Source organism: Meles meles, chromosome 17, assembly GCF_922984935.1.
Source record: "Meles meles chromosome 17, mMelMel3.1 paternal haplotype, whole genome shotgun sequence".
In the NCBI taxonomy this organism is placed as follows: Eukaryota; Metazoa; Chordata; class Mammalia; order Carnivora; family Mustelidae; genus Meles; species Meles meles.
The window spans coordinates 64,120,088-64,140,761 of NC_060082.1; the positions used below are offsets into that span (position 1 = coordinate 64,120,088).

At 43.6% G+C, this 20,674-nt stretch overlaps 1 protein-coding gene across 8 annotated transcripts in view; it reads left to right on the top strand.

Moving 5' to 3' along the window:
- POU2F1 (POU class 2 homeobox 1) overlaps positions 1-20,674 on the top strand; it is a 179,583-nt gene that overhangs the window by 152,805 nt on the left and 6,104 nt on the right. For 5 of the 8 annotated variants that reach the window (XM_045982521.1, XM_045982517.1, XM_045982522.1 and 2 more), the window contains 5 exons: positions 680-825; positions 2,236-2,415; positions 4,254-4,371; positions 17,480-17,825; positions 18,404-18,492. In XM_045982521.1, the coding sequence (XP_045838477.1) occupies positions 680-825; positions 2,236-2,415; positions 4,254-4,371; positions 17,480-17,825; positions 18,404-18,492 (879 nt within the window). Of the gene's footprint in view, positions 1-679; positions 826-2,235; positions 2,416-4,253; positions 4,372-17,479; positions 17,830-18,403; positions 18,493-20,674 lie in introns of those variants that run through there. The other 3 variants (XM_045982518.1, XM_045982520.1, XM_045982524.1) reach the window with 2 other exon arrangements.

The following is a 20,674-nucleotide window of genomic DNA, read 5'->3' on the forward strand; positions in this document are numbered from 1 at the left end:
GAGTTACGGATAATTGAGGGAAGAGGATAAGAAGTCCTGTGTATTTAGATACACTTGGAAAACAGGTTTATAGGTTCTTCCTTGATGAATCATTGTAAACTTACTATTGATCATGTTTCTGCTTTTGTTAGTAATATTTCATAGAGAAAAAGTTGCGCTGCTGGTTTTAACTTTGGTCTTCTGTACTGAGATTTCCTATTGGAAAATTTGGATTTTGAGTCACAGAATCATAGGCTCTGAGAGCCATAAGGAACCACAGAGATCTTCTAGACCGTGGTTCTCATTGTAGATATGAACAAAAGTCAGATCTTTGGAAAAGACAGACCTGTCATAGCCACTCTGGGACGGTCTGCTTCCATAGCTCTGGGGGGGGCCTCAGCGTGAGCGATCTTCTGAATTCCACAGCTGAGAACATCTCATCTTCCATCCAGTGCAAAGAAACGCAGAGATGTCTATGACATGACCAGGGCCATTAGACTATTAAGTGCCTGAACCTTGCTTAAACTTTACTTAGAAAGATCTATGGTAGAGAATGATGTTTTAATGTAGGTTATGAAAACCTTCCCGTGCTTGCTTTTAACTTAACATATTTTGGTCAGTTTTGTTGTCTTTAATATATGTATCACGTGCATGAATCACACTCCACTAACGTGATTCTGTGTTTTCTTCTTTCTTACAGAGAACCTCTCATCTGATTCAGGTCTCTCCAGCCCAAGTGCCCTGAATTCTCCAGGGCTGGGAATGGAAGGCTTGAACCGCAGGAGGAAGAAACGCACCAGCATAGAGACCAACATCCGTGTGGCCTTAGAGAAGAGTTTCTTGGAGGTTAGTCAGGTTTTTACTTCTCTCGTACATGTGATTGTGTAATGTTCGGTGCTGTAGGTGACAAAAGATGGACTTGCCAGCCTCAGTCCCGTAAGCTAGTGGAGAACAGCGGGCAAAGCCCATTACTGAACATCGGAAACGGAACTGGCGTGCGGGGAGCAGGAGCGCCCGGGCTCGAGCCATGTGAGCCCCAGTGGGACAGGCAGCAGCTGCCCCGGGAGAGTGGGGGGAAGCCCTGGAAGCAGAGGAAACGCACGAGCAAAGGCATCCAGGGAGGGAACAGCGCGAGGTAGACCCAGCGGCACACAGATGGCGTGGTGTGACTAAATTTTAGTGTCTGGGCGCCTGCCATAGTCGTTTGGTACCAGCAGGCTACGGGCCTTGGATCGCCAACAGTGGGTTGGCCTGTGTGTTTGTTACTGCCCCGGGCAGTACCGTAGTCCACGCTTCCCGTCAAATTTTGACTTCCCTAATGTAGAAAAGACGGGAGGAACACTGAGTCAGGAATCTTTATCCATTCGACCACGTTTTATTACCCATGTGACTGGTCAAGTTACTGGATTTCTTAGGCTGAAGTCCCTTTATCTGAATCCCCAGCCCTTCCTGCCCCGTAGGCTTATTACGGGCCTCACTGTCCTGGTGAAGGCGTGTCATGAAGCACTGAGAAGCTCTTAAATTCCACTAAGATAACGAAGTTGTATTGATGACTAATTTTATTCAAAATTAATAGCCCTTAAGAAAAAAACCAAATATTCAAGAATAGCTTGGGACGCCTGGGTGGCTCAACTGGTTAAGCATCTGCCTTCGGCTCAGGTTGTTTGTTATCCCAGGGTCCTGGGATCGAGCCCCATGTTGGGCTCCTTACTCAGTGGGGAGCCTGCTTCTCTCTCTGCCTATTGCTTCTCTGCTTGTGGGATCTCTCTCTCTCTCTCTCTGACAAATAAAATCTTTAAAAAAATAAAAAGAATAACTTAGTTAATATGAATAAGTTTAATAAATATATGTTCATTAGAATGTTTATCTGTAGAAGTTCTTCGTTAAAAGCCGGCCAATATGGTCATAGGTATCCCAGCTTCATTCTCTGATCTGTCCCTCCCAATTAGTTTATTTATGTCAGTAGTTTAAAAAGTTATCCCCCCCACAAAAAATATTTTTTAATTAAAATAATAAAAAGGGGAGTGCCTGGGTGGCTCAGTGGGTTAAAACCTCTGCTTTCGGCTTAGGTCATGATCTCAGGGTCCTGGGATTGAGCCCTGTGTTGGGCTCTCTGCTCAGCAGGGAGCCTGCTTCCCCTCTCTCTGCCTGCTTCTCTGCCTACTTGTGATCTCTGTGAAATAAATAAATAAAATCTTAAAAAAAAATAAAATAATAAAAATGTATTCCAAAAGATGATTTTTTTTTCCCCTTTAGAATCAAAAGCCTACCTCGGAAGAGATCACCATGATTGCTGATCAGCTCAGTATGGAAAAGGAAGTGATTCGTGTTTGGTTTTGTAACCGCCGCCAGAAAGAAAAAAGAATCAACCCACCAAGCAGTGGTGGAACCAGCAGTTCGCCTATCAAAGCAATTTTCCCCAGTCCGACCTCACTGGTAAGGATAAAAAATAGAGGATGCAAGCTCAAGGACGCATTTCTATAATTTTACAAATGACCTATGAAATCAACTTACTTCCTAACAGTAATTTATTGTGTATATATGTTCATGTTGAGTAAGTATATGTAAATTGGTATTTTAAATGTTACTAAGTGGGACACCTGGGTGGCGCAGTTTGCTAAGCGTTTGCCTTTGGCTCAGGTCATAATCAAATCCCACATCAGACTCCCTGCTCAGCAGGGAGCCTGCTTCTCCCCATTCGTGTGTTTCTCTCTCTCTCTCTCTCTGACAAATAACTAAATAAAATCTGGAAGAAAAAAAAAGACGGAGGCTTAAAAAAAATTAAATGGTACTAAAGTAATTAAATCTCTTGTCATTAAGCCAAGAACTTACTCATCTTTCTTTTTTAAAGTGAGCAGTTTTAATTCTTTCCTGTTTCATGGTAGCTTGCTTCATTATTCTCTTCTCTGATGTAGTTTATTAGGTTACTCTGGAGCTGTGGGAGCAGATTTGCTGGGCTCCAGTTACCTGAAAAAAAATCTTCAGTTGCTTTTTCTTCATGTTGGGTTTTGGGGTTTTGTTGTTGTTCTTTTGTTTTGTTTTGAGGGGGAGCCGGCAGGGGGTGCTTAAGCAGACTCCCCACTCAGCACGGATCCAACACAGAGCTCAGTCTCACCGCCCTGAGCCAAAATCAAGAGTTGGATGCTTAGCTGGCTGAGCCACGCAGGTTCCCCTATATTCATGTTCGGTTTTAAAACCCAGTTTATTAAACTTACATGAGGAGGGGACAGCAAATTCCCATATGACCTTTTTGGCTCTGAACTGGTATAAGTTCAGCCATCTCACGTCTTCACTCTGAAACATATGTGGGACTGTTCGTTGATGACCTCATTGAGTAACTTGAACGCATTGCTTTGGAAGAGTATTCTAGACTGAGGGGACATGCGGCGGTCATGTACCCCCTTGATCTTAAGGATGATGGCAAATGTGACTCCATATTTCCAACCAGGATTCCACACATGAGAAGTAGATTGTTGGGTTTGCATTTCTGATCTTCCCTTATTGTTTTTATTATATTTGAATATCACTCTAAACTGGGATGCTTTTTAAACTAAAGTCATCATTAAGAGCGCATACTGGTTGTTAAGGAACGCTGTGGTTGTTGAATGGTTGGGCTTTAATCATGAAGTTCCTGACATAGTAGTTATGAAAAAGATAGTCTTTCGATATGGTTCTGTTTCAGGTAGGTGGCTATTTTGTGTTTTGGATTTATTTGTTACTAAAAGGAAGACAGTGTTTCTTACAAAACTGTAGAAGTATTTTATGTTATTTCAAAAAGAAACTGTAACCTTTTAAAAATTTTGCTTCACATTCTTTCCATAATATCATTTCATTAAAAACAAAAACAAGACAGTCTTGTCTCCACTGGACCAAAAGTAAAAGCAATCCAAGATTCCCTGATTCTCGATCCTGTTGAATAGTTTTCTTGTGTAGATTAAGTTGATAATTAGTATAATATTTTTTACTTACTTGGAGTAATTCTGACTCACCATCATTGAAATTTAGGAATTTTTTAATTATTTCTTTTTAAAACCTGGGCAAAGCCATTTCTCCTATCAGAAAGACAACCAACTTCTAATAGCAGCCTTTGAACATGTCTATTTTCTCAATTCCAAGATCAAAAGATGATTATAAAAGTATTCCCTCCTAGGCCCCTTTAATTCTTTTGTATCTGGAATTTAAAAATTGTTACAGGCAAAATACATCTTCAGTATTGATATACATTTTATGATTTTTTTAAAATGCTTTTGCATATTTCCATTTCTGACCTCTAGGTGGCAACCACACCAAGCCTTGTGACGAGCAGCCCGGCGACGACCCTCACGGTCAACCCAGTCCTCCCGCTGACCAGCGCCGCGGTGACGAGCCTCTCTGTTACAGGTAACGTGACAGGTAAGGCAGCCGGGCTGTGCTGCTCGCACACCAGCGGTAGCCCTATGACAGGTCTGAGAATTGTGAATAGACTGTGAATTAAGGCTCTAAACTACAAATATGTATCACTTTTTTTTGTAAAGTCATGTATAAAAACCTGAACTCCAAAAAACAGGCATAATTAATTTTGTCAGAAAAAATAACTTTCATGTAAGGGTTTTTTTAATATCTTTTGTTCTTTCCCACATGACTCTTCCTTCTAAACTGTTCCCAGAATTACCTCTCAAAACTCCCAACTTTTTTTCAAGTAACTCCTTAAAAACCTTTAGTGGCTGCAGCTTTTTGTATTCCAGAAAGCATCCGAGTTCATCATCAACTCACAGCAGGTTATTTCCAGTCTCTGGATCTTATCTTCCACTAGTCTTTTCTCCCTTCCAACCTCAGCACATGGGAATATTTCCATCGGTGCCTTTGTCAATACACATCCCCACCGCCCGAACCGTAAGCCCCGCCTGCACTTCTCTCCGATAGCAGGGAAACTACCCCAGCACAGATATCCAGTCTTTCTAGAATACTCTTGCTTTTCCAGGAAACTGTTCTTTTCCACCTGCTTATATTATAAATGATTCTATTTTTCTACCGTTGTCTTTTCCAGTACACTTCGCACTTCTCAGAAGATCTAAATATTCTTTTTGCAGTCTCAGTGTCTAGTTTAGTGCCTGACACATTAACTATAAAATGAATAAATAATTTTTTTTCCTTTGGCCTCCTTTAAAATAGCATATTTCCCAAGTACTTTTAAGATAACTCAGTGTTGTCATCAGAAGTTTTTTAGTGCTATGTGATGCATAAGGAATTCTGTAATTATTCACTGGGTTGATTATTGGTAATAAGAAAGCCTCGAATGGATTTGTGGTATTTCACACTCAAGTGTGAATTTAACCTAGAGTTGAGGAATTTGATTGTCTTCACGCATATTTTAAGTTTGTTGTAACACTTCTTTGGTTCTGTGATCTCACTGAATGGCTTTTATATAGTTATTAAATTTCTGAGTCATTAGGAAATCTCATAATTTTGCTTACATATTTAGAGTAGCACTTTTTTTTAAAGTAGTCTTAAAGCGGAACCCAATGCAGGGCTCGTACTCACGACCCTGAGATCAAGACCTGAGCTGAGATCAAGAGTCGGGTACTTAACTGACTGAGCCACCCTGGCGCTCTAGAACAGTACGTTTTGACCTTTTTGGGTTTTAGAGCTCCTGGAAAACTTGATGAAAGCTTTAAACTTGCCCCTCACAGAATAGATATAAGCTCAGTTTGTAGTAAAATACAAGGAGGTTCATAAAAATGACAACTCCCATCAACCCCCACCTCCTCGGGGCCATCTTCGGACGCCTTAGGAGTGGAGATTATAAGAAACCCCGTGATTGCGAGTACACAGTACACAGTGCTCAGTACCTCGGCTTGGTGAGCGACCTGGTGACGACTGGTCGCTGTTGTTTGGGGCACTAGGAATGTGGAATTCTGGCATTTAAGGAACTCACTATCCACCTGCTGAACTTTTCCTTCCCAGCAAATTATGTCATATTTTATTAGGACTAAAGATACCCATCTTTTGCAGAATAATTCCTTGTAGTTCAAATAGAACTTGGTAGAACAGGTAGCTTTGTAGATTTTCTAAAAATGTGGCAAAAATCTGAAAAGGTAATTTTTAGGAGATACACATCCCAAAAACAGCTAAAACTTTCCTATCAGTTTTTGTTGGTTCCAGTTAACCAATGACATTTTCCTGAACTCACTTGCTTGGCCCATTTATGTGCATTTAATTATAACTGTTTTCTAAAATGCTGGTAACTGGGGTGCTGGGTGGCTCAGTCAGTTAAGCGATTGACTCTTGATCTCAGAGTCGTGAGTTCAAGCCTCCTGTGGAGCCTGCTTAAAAAATAAATAAATAAAAATTGAAGTGTTGGTAACTTTTTTGGAATGAATTTTTCCTTCAGTTCTTAAAAAAAAATTGAACATTATCAGAAGCTCAAATAGGAAAAATAATCACAATGAGTTATTTATATTTGCCTTTAAATCTTTTATGTACATATGGACAATTCCAATAGTGTTCAGTGTGTCCTGCTCTTTTTTACTTCTGATCTTACAATAAGTACCATCCCGTTAATAGTTTTTACATTTCTACTTTTGATAAGATAATGTAAGATACTCCGTATCTTACATACTAATATAAGATACTCAGTAACTAAACTAATTATTAAAGGAATGAAGTTTTCACTTATAAATAATGCTATAATGAGGATTTTTTTTTTTTAAGATTTTATTTATTTGGGGCACCTGGGTGGCTCAGTGGGTTAAGCCTCTGCCTTCGGCTCAGGTCGTGATCCCAGGGTCCTGGGATTGAGCCCCACATCAGGCTCTCTGCTCGGCGGGGAGCCTGCTTCCTCCTCTCTCTCTGCCTACCTGTGATCTCTCTCTCTCTGTGTCAAATAAATAAATAAATAAATAAGATTTTATTTATTTAAGAGAGAGAGAGCACGAGAAGGGAGGGTTAGAGGGAGAAGCAGACTCCCTGCCGAGCAGGGAGCCTGATGCGGGACTCCAGGATCATGACCTGAGCTGAAGGCAGTTGCCCAACCAACTGAGTTATTTAAACTGTAGGTGATTTACTTTCCCCTTAAAAACATTTTAATGTTACTGGTTTTATAATACTGTGTTGTAAACCTGGGCAAAGCCATTTAGGACCTTTACTTTTATGTAATTTCAGGTTTACAGAAAAGTTACAAGAATAGTTAAGAGAAATCCCACATCTCTTCCCTCAGATTTTCTGTATGGGAAAATCTTGCCATATTTGCTTTTCCTCTCCTTTTTCTCTTTCACTTTCTATGTATGTGATGTTTTTCTGAACTGTTTGAAGATCAGATTAATGGGTATGCTACTTTATCCCTACTTCAAGACATTAGCACATATAGCGAGAATACAGTTATCAAAAATCAGGAACTTAACCCTGACTCGGTCCTCTATCTAGTGAACGTTCACATTCGTGCTTTGCCAGATGTGCCAGTGATGCCTTTTAGAGCAAAAAATCTTCAATCATGCACTGTATTCGGTTGCTGTGTCTCTTTAGTCTTCCTAAACTGGGGACAGTATGGGTCCCCAGTCTTTCTTTGTATTTTAGGAAATTGATTTTCTGAGGAATGTAGCTGTTTATTTTGTAGATGTTGTGTCTGACGTTTCCTCGTGATTAGATGCAGATTATGCAGTTCGGGCAAGAAGACCACAGAAGTGATGTTGAGTCCTGCTTGGTGCATGGTGTGGAGGCACGTGCTGTTGATCAGTCCCGCTGCTGGTGGCACTGACTTGGACGGTCTGATGAAGGTGCTGCCTGTCAGATTTTCCGTCATGTAGTTACTGTTTCACTCTTTACAGCAGTAAACGGGGAATTCTTCAAACCTTTGCCCACTAGTGTCCATTGATGATCTTTGCATGGATCTCTTACTGTGATTCTCAAGTAATTCTGTCATTTCTTCTGCATTCATTAGTTGCCTTTCACCTGTAAGGATACGCTTTTCTTTTTGCCCTGTCTGTATCAGTATGGACTCAGACATTTTTTTCCGTATTCAGTAGGTTGGAATCCTACTATTACTTTTTATTTTAATGTTCAAACTGTTCTTCATTTTGCCAGTGGGATCCCCTTGGTGGTGGCTCTTGTGCTTTTTCGACGTGTCCCTGACATTCTTTGCTTTCTTAATTCTTTGGCACAAGATGTTCAGCCTCATCTTACAGGTGCTCTGCGCCGGGCCTGGAGGCAGCCATTTCTTCAAGGATCCCTAGTTCTTTCTAGCAAGGAGAGGTCTGCAGAACACCAGGATCGACGTGCATCATCGATACTGTGTTGTCTCTGCTGCTAGGGCGTCTCGACAGAAATAGGTACACGCATGCGTATGCGTACCTTTGTGTGTGCTTAGACCGACACATGTAAATTCATTTTTATACATAGATCCGTACATACCTGTGTGCACTTTATCTGCTTTTATTCAAATCCATGGGTTCATACTGAGAGCTCCGATTCCAGCCTGGCACCCTATAGTTTATGCCTTTCTGTCCGTTTTCCACGTTAACTGCCTTCACAGTGACAGCGAGCAGCCTGGCTCCCACGATAAGAGCAGTATCATGACCGGATTGCTGGTCCTGTAGTGAAAACAGAGTGGTTTCAGAATGGCCAGTCCACGCCTCGAAACGGACAGGCCCCTGAGTCGAGTTCCCTGTTTGTTTAGGGTCCTTGCCTTTAGCCTGAAGGCCCATGATCCAGAGACTGTGTAGTAGCTGTTTGGGTTGGTTTTTCCTCCGTCCTCTTCAGTGTAGCGACATTATTCACGTGCAGTTCCGTTTGTTTCACTGATATTCAATATTGGTGTTCTTCCTCTCATCCTCGCGCGGTTTTTGTAAGTATACGAGATAATAGCATATCATGAAACATAGGTTTCAAAAGTCAGGACTATACAGAAAGTTCTCTTCAGGATAAAGTCATTCCCTTCTATTGTAATTCTCTTTCTCTGACAACTCTGCGCTTGGAGTCTCCTTGGGGCTCTGCCGAAGTGAGTAATTCTCACTGCTGTCCGAGCCGTCTCCTGTGCCCTTCTGGACTCAAGTTGGTTTCCATACCACCAAATGTCAACCTCTTTCTCATTTGCGAGTCTATCAAAATCTCAAGTCCTCTGATATCTGTCCCCAGAACTCTTACTTCCTTTTTTTTTTTAACCATCATTTAGAATAGGATTTTAGAAATGAAGAGGAAAGAACCATATCCTCAGTTTACCATCTTCTAAGAGAAATCTAGTCTTATTGACACGGTTGCTTTTATTTTCCGGTATTTAGCATAGTGCTTGGCACATGACAGCTCTCTGGTGAGCTTTCCTAGAAGAGACAGAAGAATGATCATGACTGTACTACTCCAGAGAGATGTCTTCGGACGTGTCTCAAAGACAAAAATTCGACAGCCTTCAATAATCTCAACTTAACATGCTCTGCCCCAATTTTTCCCCCAAAACGTTGTTCCATAATGAGTCCTGTGCAACTCCATACCATTAGCAGTCCCTCCCCATTGACTCCTCACCCTAGTCCTGGCCGGTCTGCTCTGTCTCCATGGTATGCTCGTTAAGGACATTTCGTACAAGTAGAATAATGTATTATTTGGTCTGTGTCTGGCTTCTTCCATTTAGTATAACATTTTCCAAGGTTTATCTGTCTTGCAGAATATCAGTACTTCATTCCTTTTTTATGGTTTTGTGATATTTAATTGTGTGGATATAACAGATTTTGTTTATCATTTATGAATTGATGGACATTTGAGTTGCTTTCCGTTTTTGGCCAATTTGAGCATTGCTGCTGTGAGCATGTGTATGTAGGTTTTTATGTGGACATGTTTTCAGTTCTCTTGGGTATATATTTAGGAATGGAATTGGTGCCTTATGTGGCATACTGGAGTATTATGAACAACTTTATGCCCCCCAAAAATAAGGCAATTTAGATGAAACAGATTGATTCTGAGAAAGACACAGATTATCCAAACTCACTCAAAAAAAAAAAAAAGAAAGAAAGAAAGAAAACTTAAATAGACTTAAAGCAAGCAAAGTAAATGAATCATTAATATAAAGGCTTTCCAAAAAGAAAAGTTTAGACCCAGATGGCTTTAGAAATGAATTCTATCAGATTTTTAAAGAAGAAATAAAGTTAATCTTCAACTATCTCTTCCAGAAGATAGAGGAAGGACAGCTCATTGTGTGTAGCCAATATTACCTTGTTACTAAAGCCAGACAGAGATACCACACACACACACAAATTATAGGCCCATATCCCTTATGAAAATATACAAAAAATCACTCAGCAAATTTTAGCAAACCAAATCCCAGTAACGTGCAGAAAAGATATTCATCACCACCAACAGGGCCTAATCCCAGGAATGTAAGGTTGGTTTAATAATAACTGAACATAAGATAATGTACTACACCACGACAGCAGAAGAAAGGACCAGAACCACAGCATCATCTCAGCAGATACAGGAAAAGCCCTTGTCAAAATCCAACACCCATTCATAATAAAAACCTGGAATAGAAGAAAACTTCTTCACCAGATAAAGAGTAAAGAGCATCTCTTAAAAACCTACAGCTAACAGCATACTTCATGGTGAAAGGCTGAATGCTTTCCCCATAAAACTAGGAACAAACAAATTAACATTGTACTAAGAGGTTAGAGCCAGTTTAACAAAGGGGGAAAATGAAAAAATCCAGTTTGAAAGAGGAAAAGTTAAACTCTCTGTTTGCATTATTCTGTATATATAAAAGTCCCAAGGAGTCCACGTACCAAAAAAACTACTAGGATGAATAAATGAATTTCGTGTTGTTGCAGGATACAAGATCAACATGTAAGAATCAATAGCATTTGTACAGGCTATCAGTGAGCAGTCCAAAAATGAAATTATAAAAATAATTTTATCCACAATAGCTTCAAAAAGAATAAAACACTTGGGAATAAATCTAACAAAAGAAGTGCAAGTCTTATACAGTGAAAACTGTAGTTTGCTGAGAGAAATTAGAGAAAGTCCAAATAATGGAAATATTCCATGTTCAGAAGGTTTAGAAGACTCAGTATTTTTTTTAAAGATTTTATTTATTTATTTATTTGAGAGAGATCACAAGGAGGCAGAGGAGGCAGGCAGAGAAGGCTCCCCGCTGAGCAGAGTCCGATGTGGGGCTCAATCCCAGGACCCTGAGCTGAAGGCAGAGGCTTTAACCCACTGAGCCACCCAGGCACCCCAAGACTCAGTATTTTTAAGATGACAGTATTCTCCGAATTGATCTATAGATTCAATACAATTATAGTAAAAATTCTAGCAATTTTCTTGCAGTAATTATCATGATAAACTCATCCTAAATATATGGAAGAGACCCAGAATAGCCAAAACAATTTTGAAAAAGAATGAAGTTGGAAAATATCCTGATTTCAGAGCATGGTGTAAAGCTGTGTAATAAAAACAGTATGCGGCCCGCGTGAGGACAGACAATAGATTAATGGAACAGAATTGAGAGTCCAGAAACAAACCTTTAAATTTAGGCTCTACTGACTTTTGACAGAGGTACCGAAGCAATTCAGTAGCAAAAAGATACTCTTCATATGGTTCTGAGAAACCGGATGTCCCTATTCAGGAAGATGAATTCAGATCCTTGCCTGATATCATGCACGAAAATTAAGCCGAAGGGATCAAAGGCCTAAATGTAAGAAATAAAATTTTTAGAAAACAGGAGACAGTCTTCATGACCTCGGGTTAGGCAAAGAGTTTGTAGATACAACACCAAACACAATCTATAGAATAAAAGAATGATAAATTGGAACTTAGCAAAAGCAGAATCTTGTACTTCAGGAAACATTTTAAGAAAATGAAAAGACACCCACAGCCTTGGAGAAAACATTGTAAATCATATATCTGATCTGATAAAGGAACTGTGTCTAGAGCATGTAAATAACTTATAGTTAAGTAGTAAAAATATAAACAACCTCATTTTTAAAAGACCAAAAGATTCTAATATATATATATATATATAATGCCAAAGAACATATGGAAATGACTAACAAGCACCTTAAAAAGATGCTCAGTCTTGTAACTCATTCGAGAATTGCAAATTAAAACCATAGATAAGATTTCATACTCACTATATAATGGCTGTCATCAAAAAGACCAAAAATAGTCCTTGCTGGCCGGGAACTGTCATGCATCGCTGGGGTAGTGTGAAATGTGATGTAGCCATTTTGGAAAACACTTGGGCGGTGTCTTTAGAAGTTAAATGTAAACTTACCATTTGGCCTGTAAGTCCCCAAGAGAAATGAAAGCAGGCCCACACAAAAACCTTGGTACAGATGATCCTAGCAGCGTTCTTCGTAATAACCAAATACCGGGAACAAGCCAGTGCCCGTCCGCTGGTGAACCCCTCAACACGATGTGGTCTGCCCACGCACTGGAGTACTTTCCAGCCAGAGAAAGGAGGTACTGATTTGTGCTACGACATGGATGAACCTTGAAAACAGTGTGCTGAGAGAAGCCAGATGAAAATGATCACAAATCGTACAAGTCCATTTACGTCAGGTGTCCTGAAAAGGTGAACCTGTAGAGAGAAACGCAGATGAGGCAGCGGCTGTGGGTGGGAGAGGGTGTGACTTCGGAGAGCCACAGGCCGTCTGGTCATAAGCCGGGTGCAGTGGGTGGTAACTGTACGACTTTGTAAGTATATTAGAAACCATTGAATCTTACATTTAAATCATATCTCAAAAGTGTATTTTCTAAAAAAACAAAGATGAGGCAGGAAGTGAGAGGATGTGCCTGACACTGTATATCCTTGCATGTAACTTCCCACTAACCTTCTAGTGGGTGATGGCGTTTTACTTTGTTGTTGAGGACATTGAAGTGAGCAAACATCAGTTCTCTGGTCAAAGTAGCCCAAGTAACTGTGTTGCCAAGAATATAAGGTCATAAAATGTTGATTAAAATGTGATTCACTAGGGCGCCTGGGGCACTCAGTCAGTTGGGTGTCTGCCTTCAGCTCAGGTCATGATCCCAACATCCTGGGATCAAGACCCACGCTGGGCTTCCTACTCAGCGGGGAGTCTGCTACTCCCTCTCTGCCTGTACACTCTCTCTCTCTCTCTCAAATCAATCTTCAAAAGTAAAATGAAATTCAATTAAAAAAGTAAAATGTGATTCACTAGTTAGGGGAATTTATTTGAGAATTACAAGTGCTCACATGACATATTCCTTTTTTTTTTTTTTTTTAATTTTACTTTTATTTATTTATTTATTTTTATTTGTTTATTTATAGCATAACAGTGTTCATTGTTTTGGCATCACACCCAGTGCTCCATGCAGTACGTGCCCTCCCTATTACCCACCACCTGGTTCCTCAACCTCCCACCCCACCCCCCCCACCCCCCCCGCCCCCCCTTCATAACCCTCAGGTTGTTTTTCAGAGTCCATAGTCTCTCATGGTTCATCTCCCCTTCCAGTTTCCCTCAACTCCCTCTCCCCTCCATCTCCCCATGTCCTCCATGTTATTTGTTATGCTCCACAAATAAGTGAGACCATATGATACTTGACTCTCTCTGCTTGACTTATTTCGCTCAGCATAATCTCCTCCAGTCCCGTCCATGTTGCTACAAAAGTTGGGTATTCGTCCTTTCTGATGGAGGCATAATACTCCATTGTGTATATGGACCACATCTTCCTTATCCATTCATCCGTTGAAGGGCATCTTGGTTCTTTCCACAGTTTGGCGACCGTAGCCATTGCTGCAATAAACATTGGGGTACAGATGGCCCTTCTTTTCACTCCATCTGTATCTTTGGGGTAAATACCCAGCAGTGCAATTGCAGGGTCATAGGGAAGCTCTATTCTTAATTTCTTGAGGAATCTCCGCACTGTTCTCCAAAGTGGCTGCACTAACTTGCATTCCCACCAACAGTGTAAGAGGGTTCCCCTTTCTCCACATCCTCTCCAACACACGTTGTTTCCTGTCTTGCTAATTTTGGCCATTCTAACTGGTGTCAGGTGGTATCTCAATGTGGTTTTAATTTGAATCTCCCTGATGGCTAGTGATGATGAACATTTTTTCATGTGTCTGATAGCCATTTGTATGTCTTCGTTGGAGAAGTGTCTGTTCATATCTTCTGCCCATTTTTTGATATGATTATCTGTTTTGTGTGTGTTGGGTTTGAGAAGTTCTTTATTGACCCTGGATATCAACCTTTTGTCTGTACTGTCATTTGCAAATATCTTCTCCCATTCCGTGGGTTGCCTTTTTGTTTTGTTGACTGTTTCCTTTGCTGTGCAGAAGCTTTTGATCTTGATGAAGTCCCAAAAGTTCATTTTCGCTTTTGTTTCCTTGGCCTTTGGAGACATATCTTGAAAGAAGTTGCTGTGGCTGATATCGAAGAGGTCACTGCCTATGTTCTCCTCTAGGATTCTGATGGATTCCTGTCTCACGTTGAGGTCTTTTATCCATTTCGAGTTTATCTTTGTGTACGGTGAAAGAGAATGGTCGAGTTTCATTCTTCTACATATCGCTGTCCAGTTTTCCCAGCACCATTTATTGAAGAGACTGTCTTTTTTCCATTGAATATTTTTTCCTGTTTTGTCGAAGATTATTTCACCATAGAGTTGAGGGTCTATATCTGGGCTCTCCCATCTGTTCCACTGGTCTATGTGTCTGTTTTTATGCCAGTACCACGCCGTCTTGGTGATCACAGCTTTGTAGTAAAGCTTGAAATCGGGTAACGTGATGCCGCCAGTTTTTTGTTTTTCAACATTTCCTTAGCAATTCGGGGTCTCTTCTGACTCCATACAAATTTTAGGATTATTTGCTCCAGCTCTTTGAAAAATATCGGTGGAATTTTGATCGGAATGGCACATATTCCTTTTTTTAAGATTTTATTTATTTATTTGACAGAGATCACAAGTAGGCAGAGAGGCAGGCAGAGAGAGGAGGAAGCAGGCTCCCCACCGAGCAGAGAGCCCAATGCGGGGCCCGATCCCAGGACCCTGAGATCATGACCTGAGCCGAAGGCAGAGGCTTAACCCACTGAGCCCCCCAGGCGCCCCTCACATGACATATTCTTATTGAAAACACCTGGAATGTGGTTGAAGGATGACAACCAGAAAAAAAAAAAACTCCTGGGAGTGGTTTCTGGAGTCATCTTCCAGCCCAGGTTAACTTAACTGCTGAGGATGACTGGGACCTTCTTTGTATACATAGGGAATTTAAAGAGAGAGATGCTGAATGGTGTGTCTGAAAGCAGTGGAAATGGAGAGTGGAAAAAAAATCCTATTTTAAGTCTTTGACCTCAAGATAAGGAGTCTTATGGAAATTGACAGTTTCAGCACTTGGAAAGGGAAGTAGTGCCCATAGATAAGGGTAGATTAGGGTAGTGAGAAATTAGGCAAGAAAAGATTGAAAGTACATTGAAATTTCTTAGTAGTACAAAGAGAAATGAGAAAAGACATTTGCCTTTCTAGATAGAACAGGGGCAGTTCTAGGTGTCAAAGTGGAAGAGTGTGAACCTGCCCAGCGTAGGACCCAGCACAGCGTCAGGGACTCAGAGAGAGGGAGAGAGTGATCAGGTAGACTTAGAACTGAACAGTAACGGAGCCTGATTAATGATACAGATGTAGCTGTATTTAGCGACAACAGCAATAAAGAGGCAATTTATAAAGGGGGAAAGAGGAATACATGGTCCCTTTTTGATTAGCAGTAAGAAAGAGGTGTTTATGGGATTCACTGAGACCACGTAACACTTCTGCGCAGCAGTGTGGGGGCCGGAAGAGCGGACTCAGTACCGAAACAGAGGATGTCTGATTTCCTCCCAGCCCTGTGCCGTGTGAAAGAAACACTTCCTTAGAGCTAAAATGAGGAAAGTTGAATTCTAGATGTTCTTAGTATAGACCAGAAGGCTCAAAAATAGATTTTAGGAGGACAGAACTGAATTTTTTAAGAGAGAGTCTTCTTTAGCTTAGTGATAGATTTTGTCACCAAAAAAGTTATCTTTTACATAAGGTCTTTGTTCCAGTGTATTTATGGGTTTGAAACATTTATTTTGATTGGTCTAGTTCTTCTAGAAGGTACCGAGTCTTTTATACCTCACAGAAATACTACGTTGAAAATTTATAGGCGCTTTTTGTCTTCTTGAGCTCTGTGTCCTGAGAAAATACCACTGGGGTTCTGCTTTATACATATATATATGGTTGGGGAGACCCTAGAACGTAGTGAGCTTCAGTGAATTAGGTTCCAGCGGGTGTGGGCAGCCCGCGTTTGTGATTCTGTGGCATTTACTGAGAACTGACAGAGAGTCTCTTCTGAGTGCCTTCTGTAAATAGCATCAGAATTACAGTTCACTGGGGACAGCTGGCATCTGGTTTATGGAAGGCTTTCTATCCTATGACTGCCTTATGAGTCATTTCTGCTTTGGGCAGAGAGACTATATTCTTTTCGTCACACTTGCCTCTCTGACTCCACAGGCCTAACTTCTAGACATATTTTAGACCTCTGTTGGCCAGCGCGGCAGGCACTAGCCACCTGTGGTTTTTAAGCACATATAATGGGGCTAGTTCTAATTGAGATGTGCTATTAAGTGTAAATCACACACTATTTTCAAAGACTTAGTGTGAAAATACTTTTTTGAGACTGATTTAATGTTAAAATGATAATATTATGGAAATAATTTAACTTACTCCTTTTTAATATTTTTAGTAGGACCACTAGAAATTTTTAATTATGTATTTATTATGTTTCTGTTCGACATTGATCTCGAACATTAAGTAATTCCGGTGAATGTGTTTTAGTTTTCAGCACGGATATTTATAATGTCAGTTAGTTGTTTGTATACAAGTGTTTGCTGTTCTCCTTACAACAAAAAGAAGTTTGGGCATCTTGATTCTTTTTTTTAAAGGTCTCTCAAATACGTTTCCTCGAGCTTCATTTTTCATTCTTTCATGAGATTCATAATATCCTTGCACGTTACTGTTTCCATGAATAAGGACATGTTTCCGGCAGGCTTCGTGAGAGCCGATTTTCATTACAGAACAGCTCCTTCAGTATTTCAGCACGAAGAAGGCATCTAGATGCAGGCCCGTAGCTGGTCCCCACTCGTTCCGCAGATGTCATTACTGACCCTGAACTTCAGAAGAATAGCTGAGTTTTAGTTCTTGCCTTCGCTGTGTTTCTGATTTTTCTGGAGAGGCCACTGCAATTTCTGATGGAAACTGCCTCTCAGAAGCCAGGACTCTTGCTTATGTGTTTCTTCCCCAGACCGGTTCAGTCCGCAGCTGCAGCGGCTGATTCTTGGGTTTGTGCACCTAGAAGACTGCTCTGCGCTGCTCGCATGGCTGCCGGCTCGCTCTTGCCTCCTAAAGCAGGGATCGTGGTTCGGGTTCCCAAATGTTAGTTTCCACGGAATCGCCGGCGGGGTGACAGGAAAACCCCAGCCAGCGGCCCCGGCGGCGGAGGACCGAGGCGCCGTGGGGTCGGGAGCGCGGCGGAGCGACGGGGAGCCCCGCGCCGCTCACGGTCTCTCTGCCCCGCCCGCAGGCAGCACGGACAGCGCGGCCACCGGCTCGGCCACCGTCATCTCCTCGGCGCCGCCCGCCGCCGCCGCCGCCGGCACCTCCCCCTCGCTCAGTCCCTCCCCGTCGGCCTCCGCCTCCGCCTCCGAGGCGTCCAGCGCCAGCGAGACCAGCACGACACAGACCACCTCCACGTTGTCCTCGGCCCTCGGGACCAGCCAGGTGATGGTGACCGCGTCCGGGCTGCAGACGGCGGCGGCCGCCGCCCTCCAAGGGGCCGCCCCGCTGCCGGCCAACGCCAGCCTCGCCGCCATGGCCGCGGCCGCCGGCCTCGGCCCGGGCCTCATGGCGCCCTCGCAGTTCGCAGCTGGGTAAGCAGCGCCCGCCGGGGAGCCCGCCCTGCGGTCACTCGTGGGGAGCCGCCACCACCCCGTTGAGGGCCCCCCCGGACTCTCCTTCCAGCCGCCGGCGCTTGGGAACGGGCCGCCGTGCGGAGGCGCGGGACGCGGCGTCCGAGCTGGGGGGGCGGCCGCGCCGCGGGCCGGGAGGGAAGCCCCGAGCTCGGTGTCAGCGCGCTCCGCCGTCCGCTGCCTGGTCCTCAGACCCAGATGGCAGCGGGATGCCGGCCTTCCCATCAAGCAGGGAAGGACACTTGTAAATACGTTCCTGTCTCTGGCATTTTTGTGTGTGGGTCTGGAAAAAGGAGAGAGCGGTCATTGAAAGAGTCACCAGAACTGCGGGTTTTCCGCTCGGGGGGGATCATGTCCTTACTTGGCCGTGTGCCGGGGAGCAGCCGAGAAAGCCCGAGCCAAGCCCTGTTCCCGCAAGGACAGTCACAGGGACTTCTTGACTTCCCCAGCCCGGTTTCCCTTTCCCTTGTCCTTTCCGGCGCGTGAGCTCAGCCGACAGCCGCGCCTTGTAACGAGTGACCCCTCTTTTGGCCTTGCAGAGGTGCCTTACTCAGCCTCAACCCAGGGACCCTGGGCGGCGCCCTCAGCCCAGCCCTCATGAGCAACAGCACACTGGCAACCATTCAAGGTCAGTAGAACTTCTTGCTCGCTTCGCTCCTCTGCTCGCTGTCTTGGTAATGAGGGAAGTTTGCTTTGCCCCGGGTGAAGGTGGTGGGGAGAGAGAGTTGGACTGATAACGCTGATTCACTTGAGGACCAAGAAACGTCCTTGTAAAAAGGGTTTTTTCTGCAAGCAGTGTAGGTGTTCGCGTGTGAGAACAGGAAACGTGCTTAGTTTGAAGCGTCATAAAAAACGAGGACTCTGTGTTGCTATTTATCTTCTTAGGTGAGCAGACGTGGAGGCAGAATTTCCCCCTGACAGATTGACCTGAGTACACAACCAAGACCCATCCAGGCAAACTTGACCGAGAAACATTGCCCAGTCCAGCCGCACCCCTAAGAGCGGCATGTGTGAGAAGGTCCCGTGATGAATTAACCTGGAAGCACATTATGCGGGCTCCGGGCGCACTTTCCATTGTTAGGTTCTGCCCTTTGTCTGTCCCCGTCAGTACAGCACATGCATGGCCTTGGACAGTCTCTTCTCCAAGGCCAGGGGGTCGCGTTCGGCTTCAGCGTGCTGTCCAGGCGAAAGCCGCTCCTTCCACACCGGAAGGGTTTCCCTTATTTGGCTTCGGAGCTTTGTGTCTAAAGATGCTGTTATGTGATTCAGGAAGACAATTTGAGACATCAGTGTAATAATCAGAGAATTTTTTTCTTAAAATTTAAATGTTTTGTACTTAAATGAGAGTTCCTGGGGCCAAACGTAAGCTGTTAGCCAACCTCAAGTCCCATGAGTGTTTCACGAATGGTGTCTGCAGTGTACGGTAGCGAGTGGGAGTGACAGACACATCTAAGACAGACACATCTAAGACGTGACCTGGATTACTCTTTCTAGGGTTCCTAGACCCAGTTCCAGCCAACGTGCCCTCCCTGCCCCCAGCAGCAAGCAGCTGTCGCATACCAGCAAGGTGGCTGAGAGCTCAAGTGGACTCTGATACCGTCTCCCTAGAGGCAGCGTCCGACTCCCCCCGTTCGGGGTTCAGTCCTACGGCGCTGCTCCCGTTTCCCCTTCAGACAGCAGTCGTAGGCCCAGGCGCCTCCCGCGGCCTCTGACCAGTTACAGATCCAAGGGCCCAGCAGTCTCCTCCTTAGGCTGCATCTGGTGCTCGGTTCGCAGAGCTCCGGGAAGCCCTTGCTCACGCTCAGCAGCTTGTGGCTTGTGAAAGGGCACGAGGAAGGGGCAGGTCCGCAGCCAGAGGAGAAGGCGTGGCAGGTGGGGTCCCAACCCGAGGAATCTCTGTCGGTGCGGAGCTAGGGAGCTTAGGGCCTAGCTCGGTGGCGGGTAGAAGCTTCCTGGTTCTCCCAGAGGGGAAGCTCTCCAAAAAAGACCCAAAGCTGTCCTCATGGGTTTTTACAGAGGCTTCATGAGATTGACTAAGTCCCTGGCCCTTGGCAGAGTCAGGCTCCGTCCCCGCTCCCGTCCCGTGAGGCTGGGGTGGGACTGCAAGTTCCAAGCCTCTGGTCACGTCACGTTGTTTGTCTTTGGGCGGCCAGTCACTGCCCTTGGGTGGGGTCCAGAAGCCACCCTCCCTGCCTAAGACACCCATTTCACCTTTCTGGCTCTGAAACATTTTCAGGAGCCGCGGATGTAGACCAGATCTCCTGGAGAATTATTAATTTGGTCACTCAGGTGACTGAATGACCAAATCCGTATTTCTTATGAATCGTTAGGTGACAATTACCTTACGTTATATTGGCTTTCTTAGCGACTAAATCATATGTAAAATTGATGGTTAGGGCTGTAAACTTCTTGTGATACGAGGATTTCTTTCTGGCATAAGATTTGTGATAAATCACTTTTTCTCTTGCGCGAGGGTGTACCTCTGGGCTGTAGTGATGCCGCAAAGGCAAATGCCTTTTGCAGGGCCCAGCAGAGATCAGAATGAGTACTTTCTGGGAAACTCTGCAACTGTCCGATGACCGGAAGCCTAGAACCTCAGAAAACGTCAGGCTATGCCAAGTCTTGTTAACCTTGCTCTTTGTATGCCATGTCCGGAGTCAGAGACCTTCCCTTCGGTCCCCCTAGCTTGCTTTATGTGTTCTGTAAGAAATGAACTGGATTTTTAGTGCCATTAGAAAACCCCTCAGATCTTCATGTGACAATGTGGTTGTCCGGGTGGGAGGACCCTGGAGGGGTGTCGGATGGCGGAA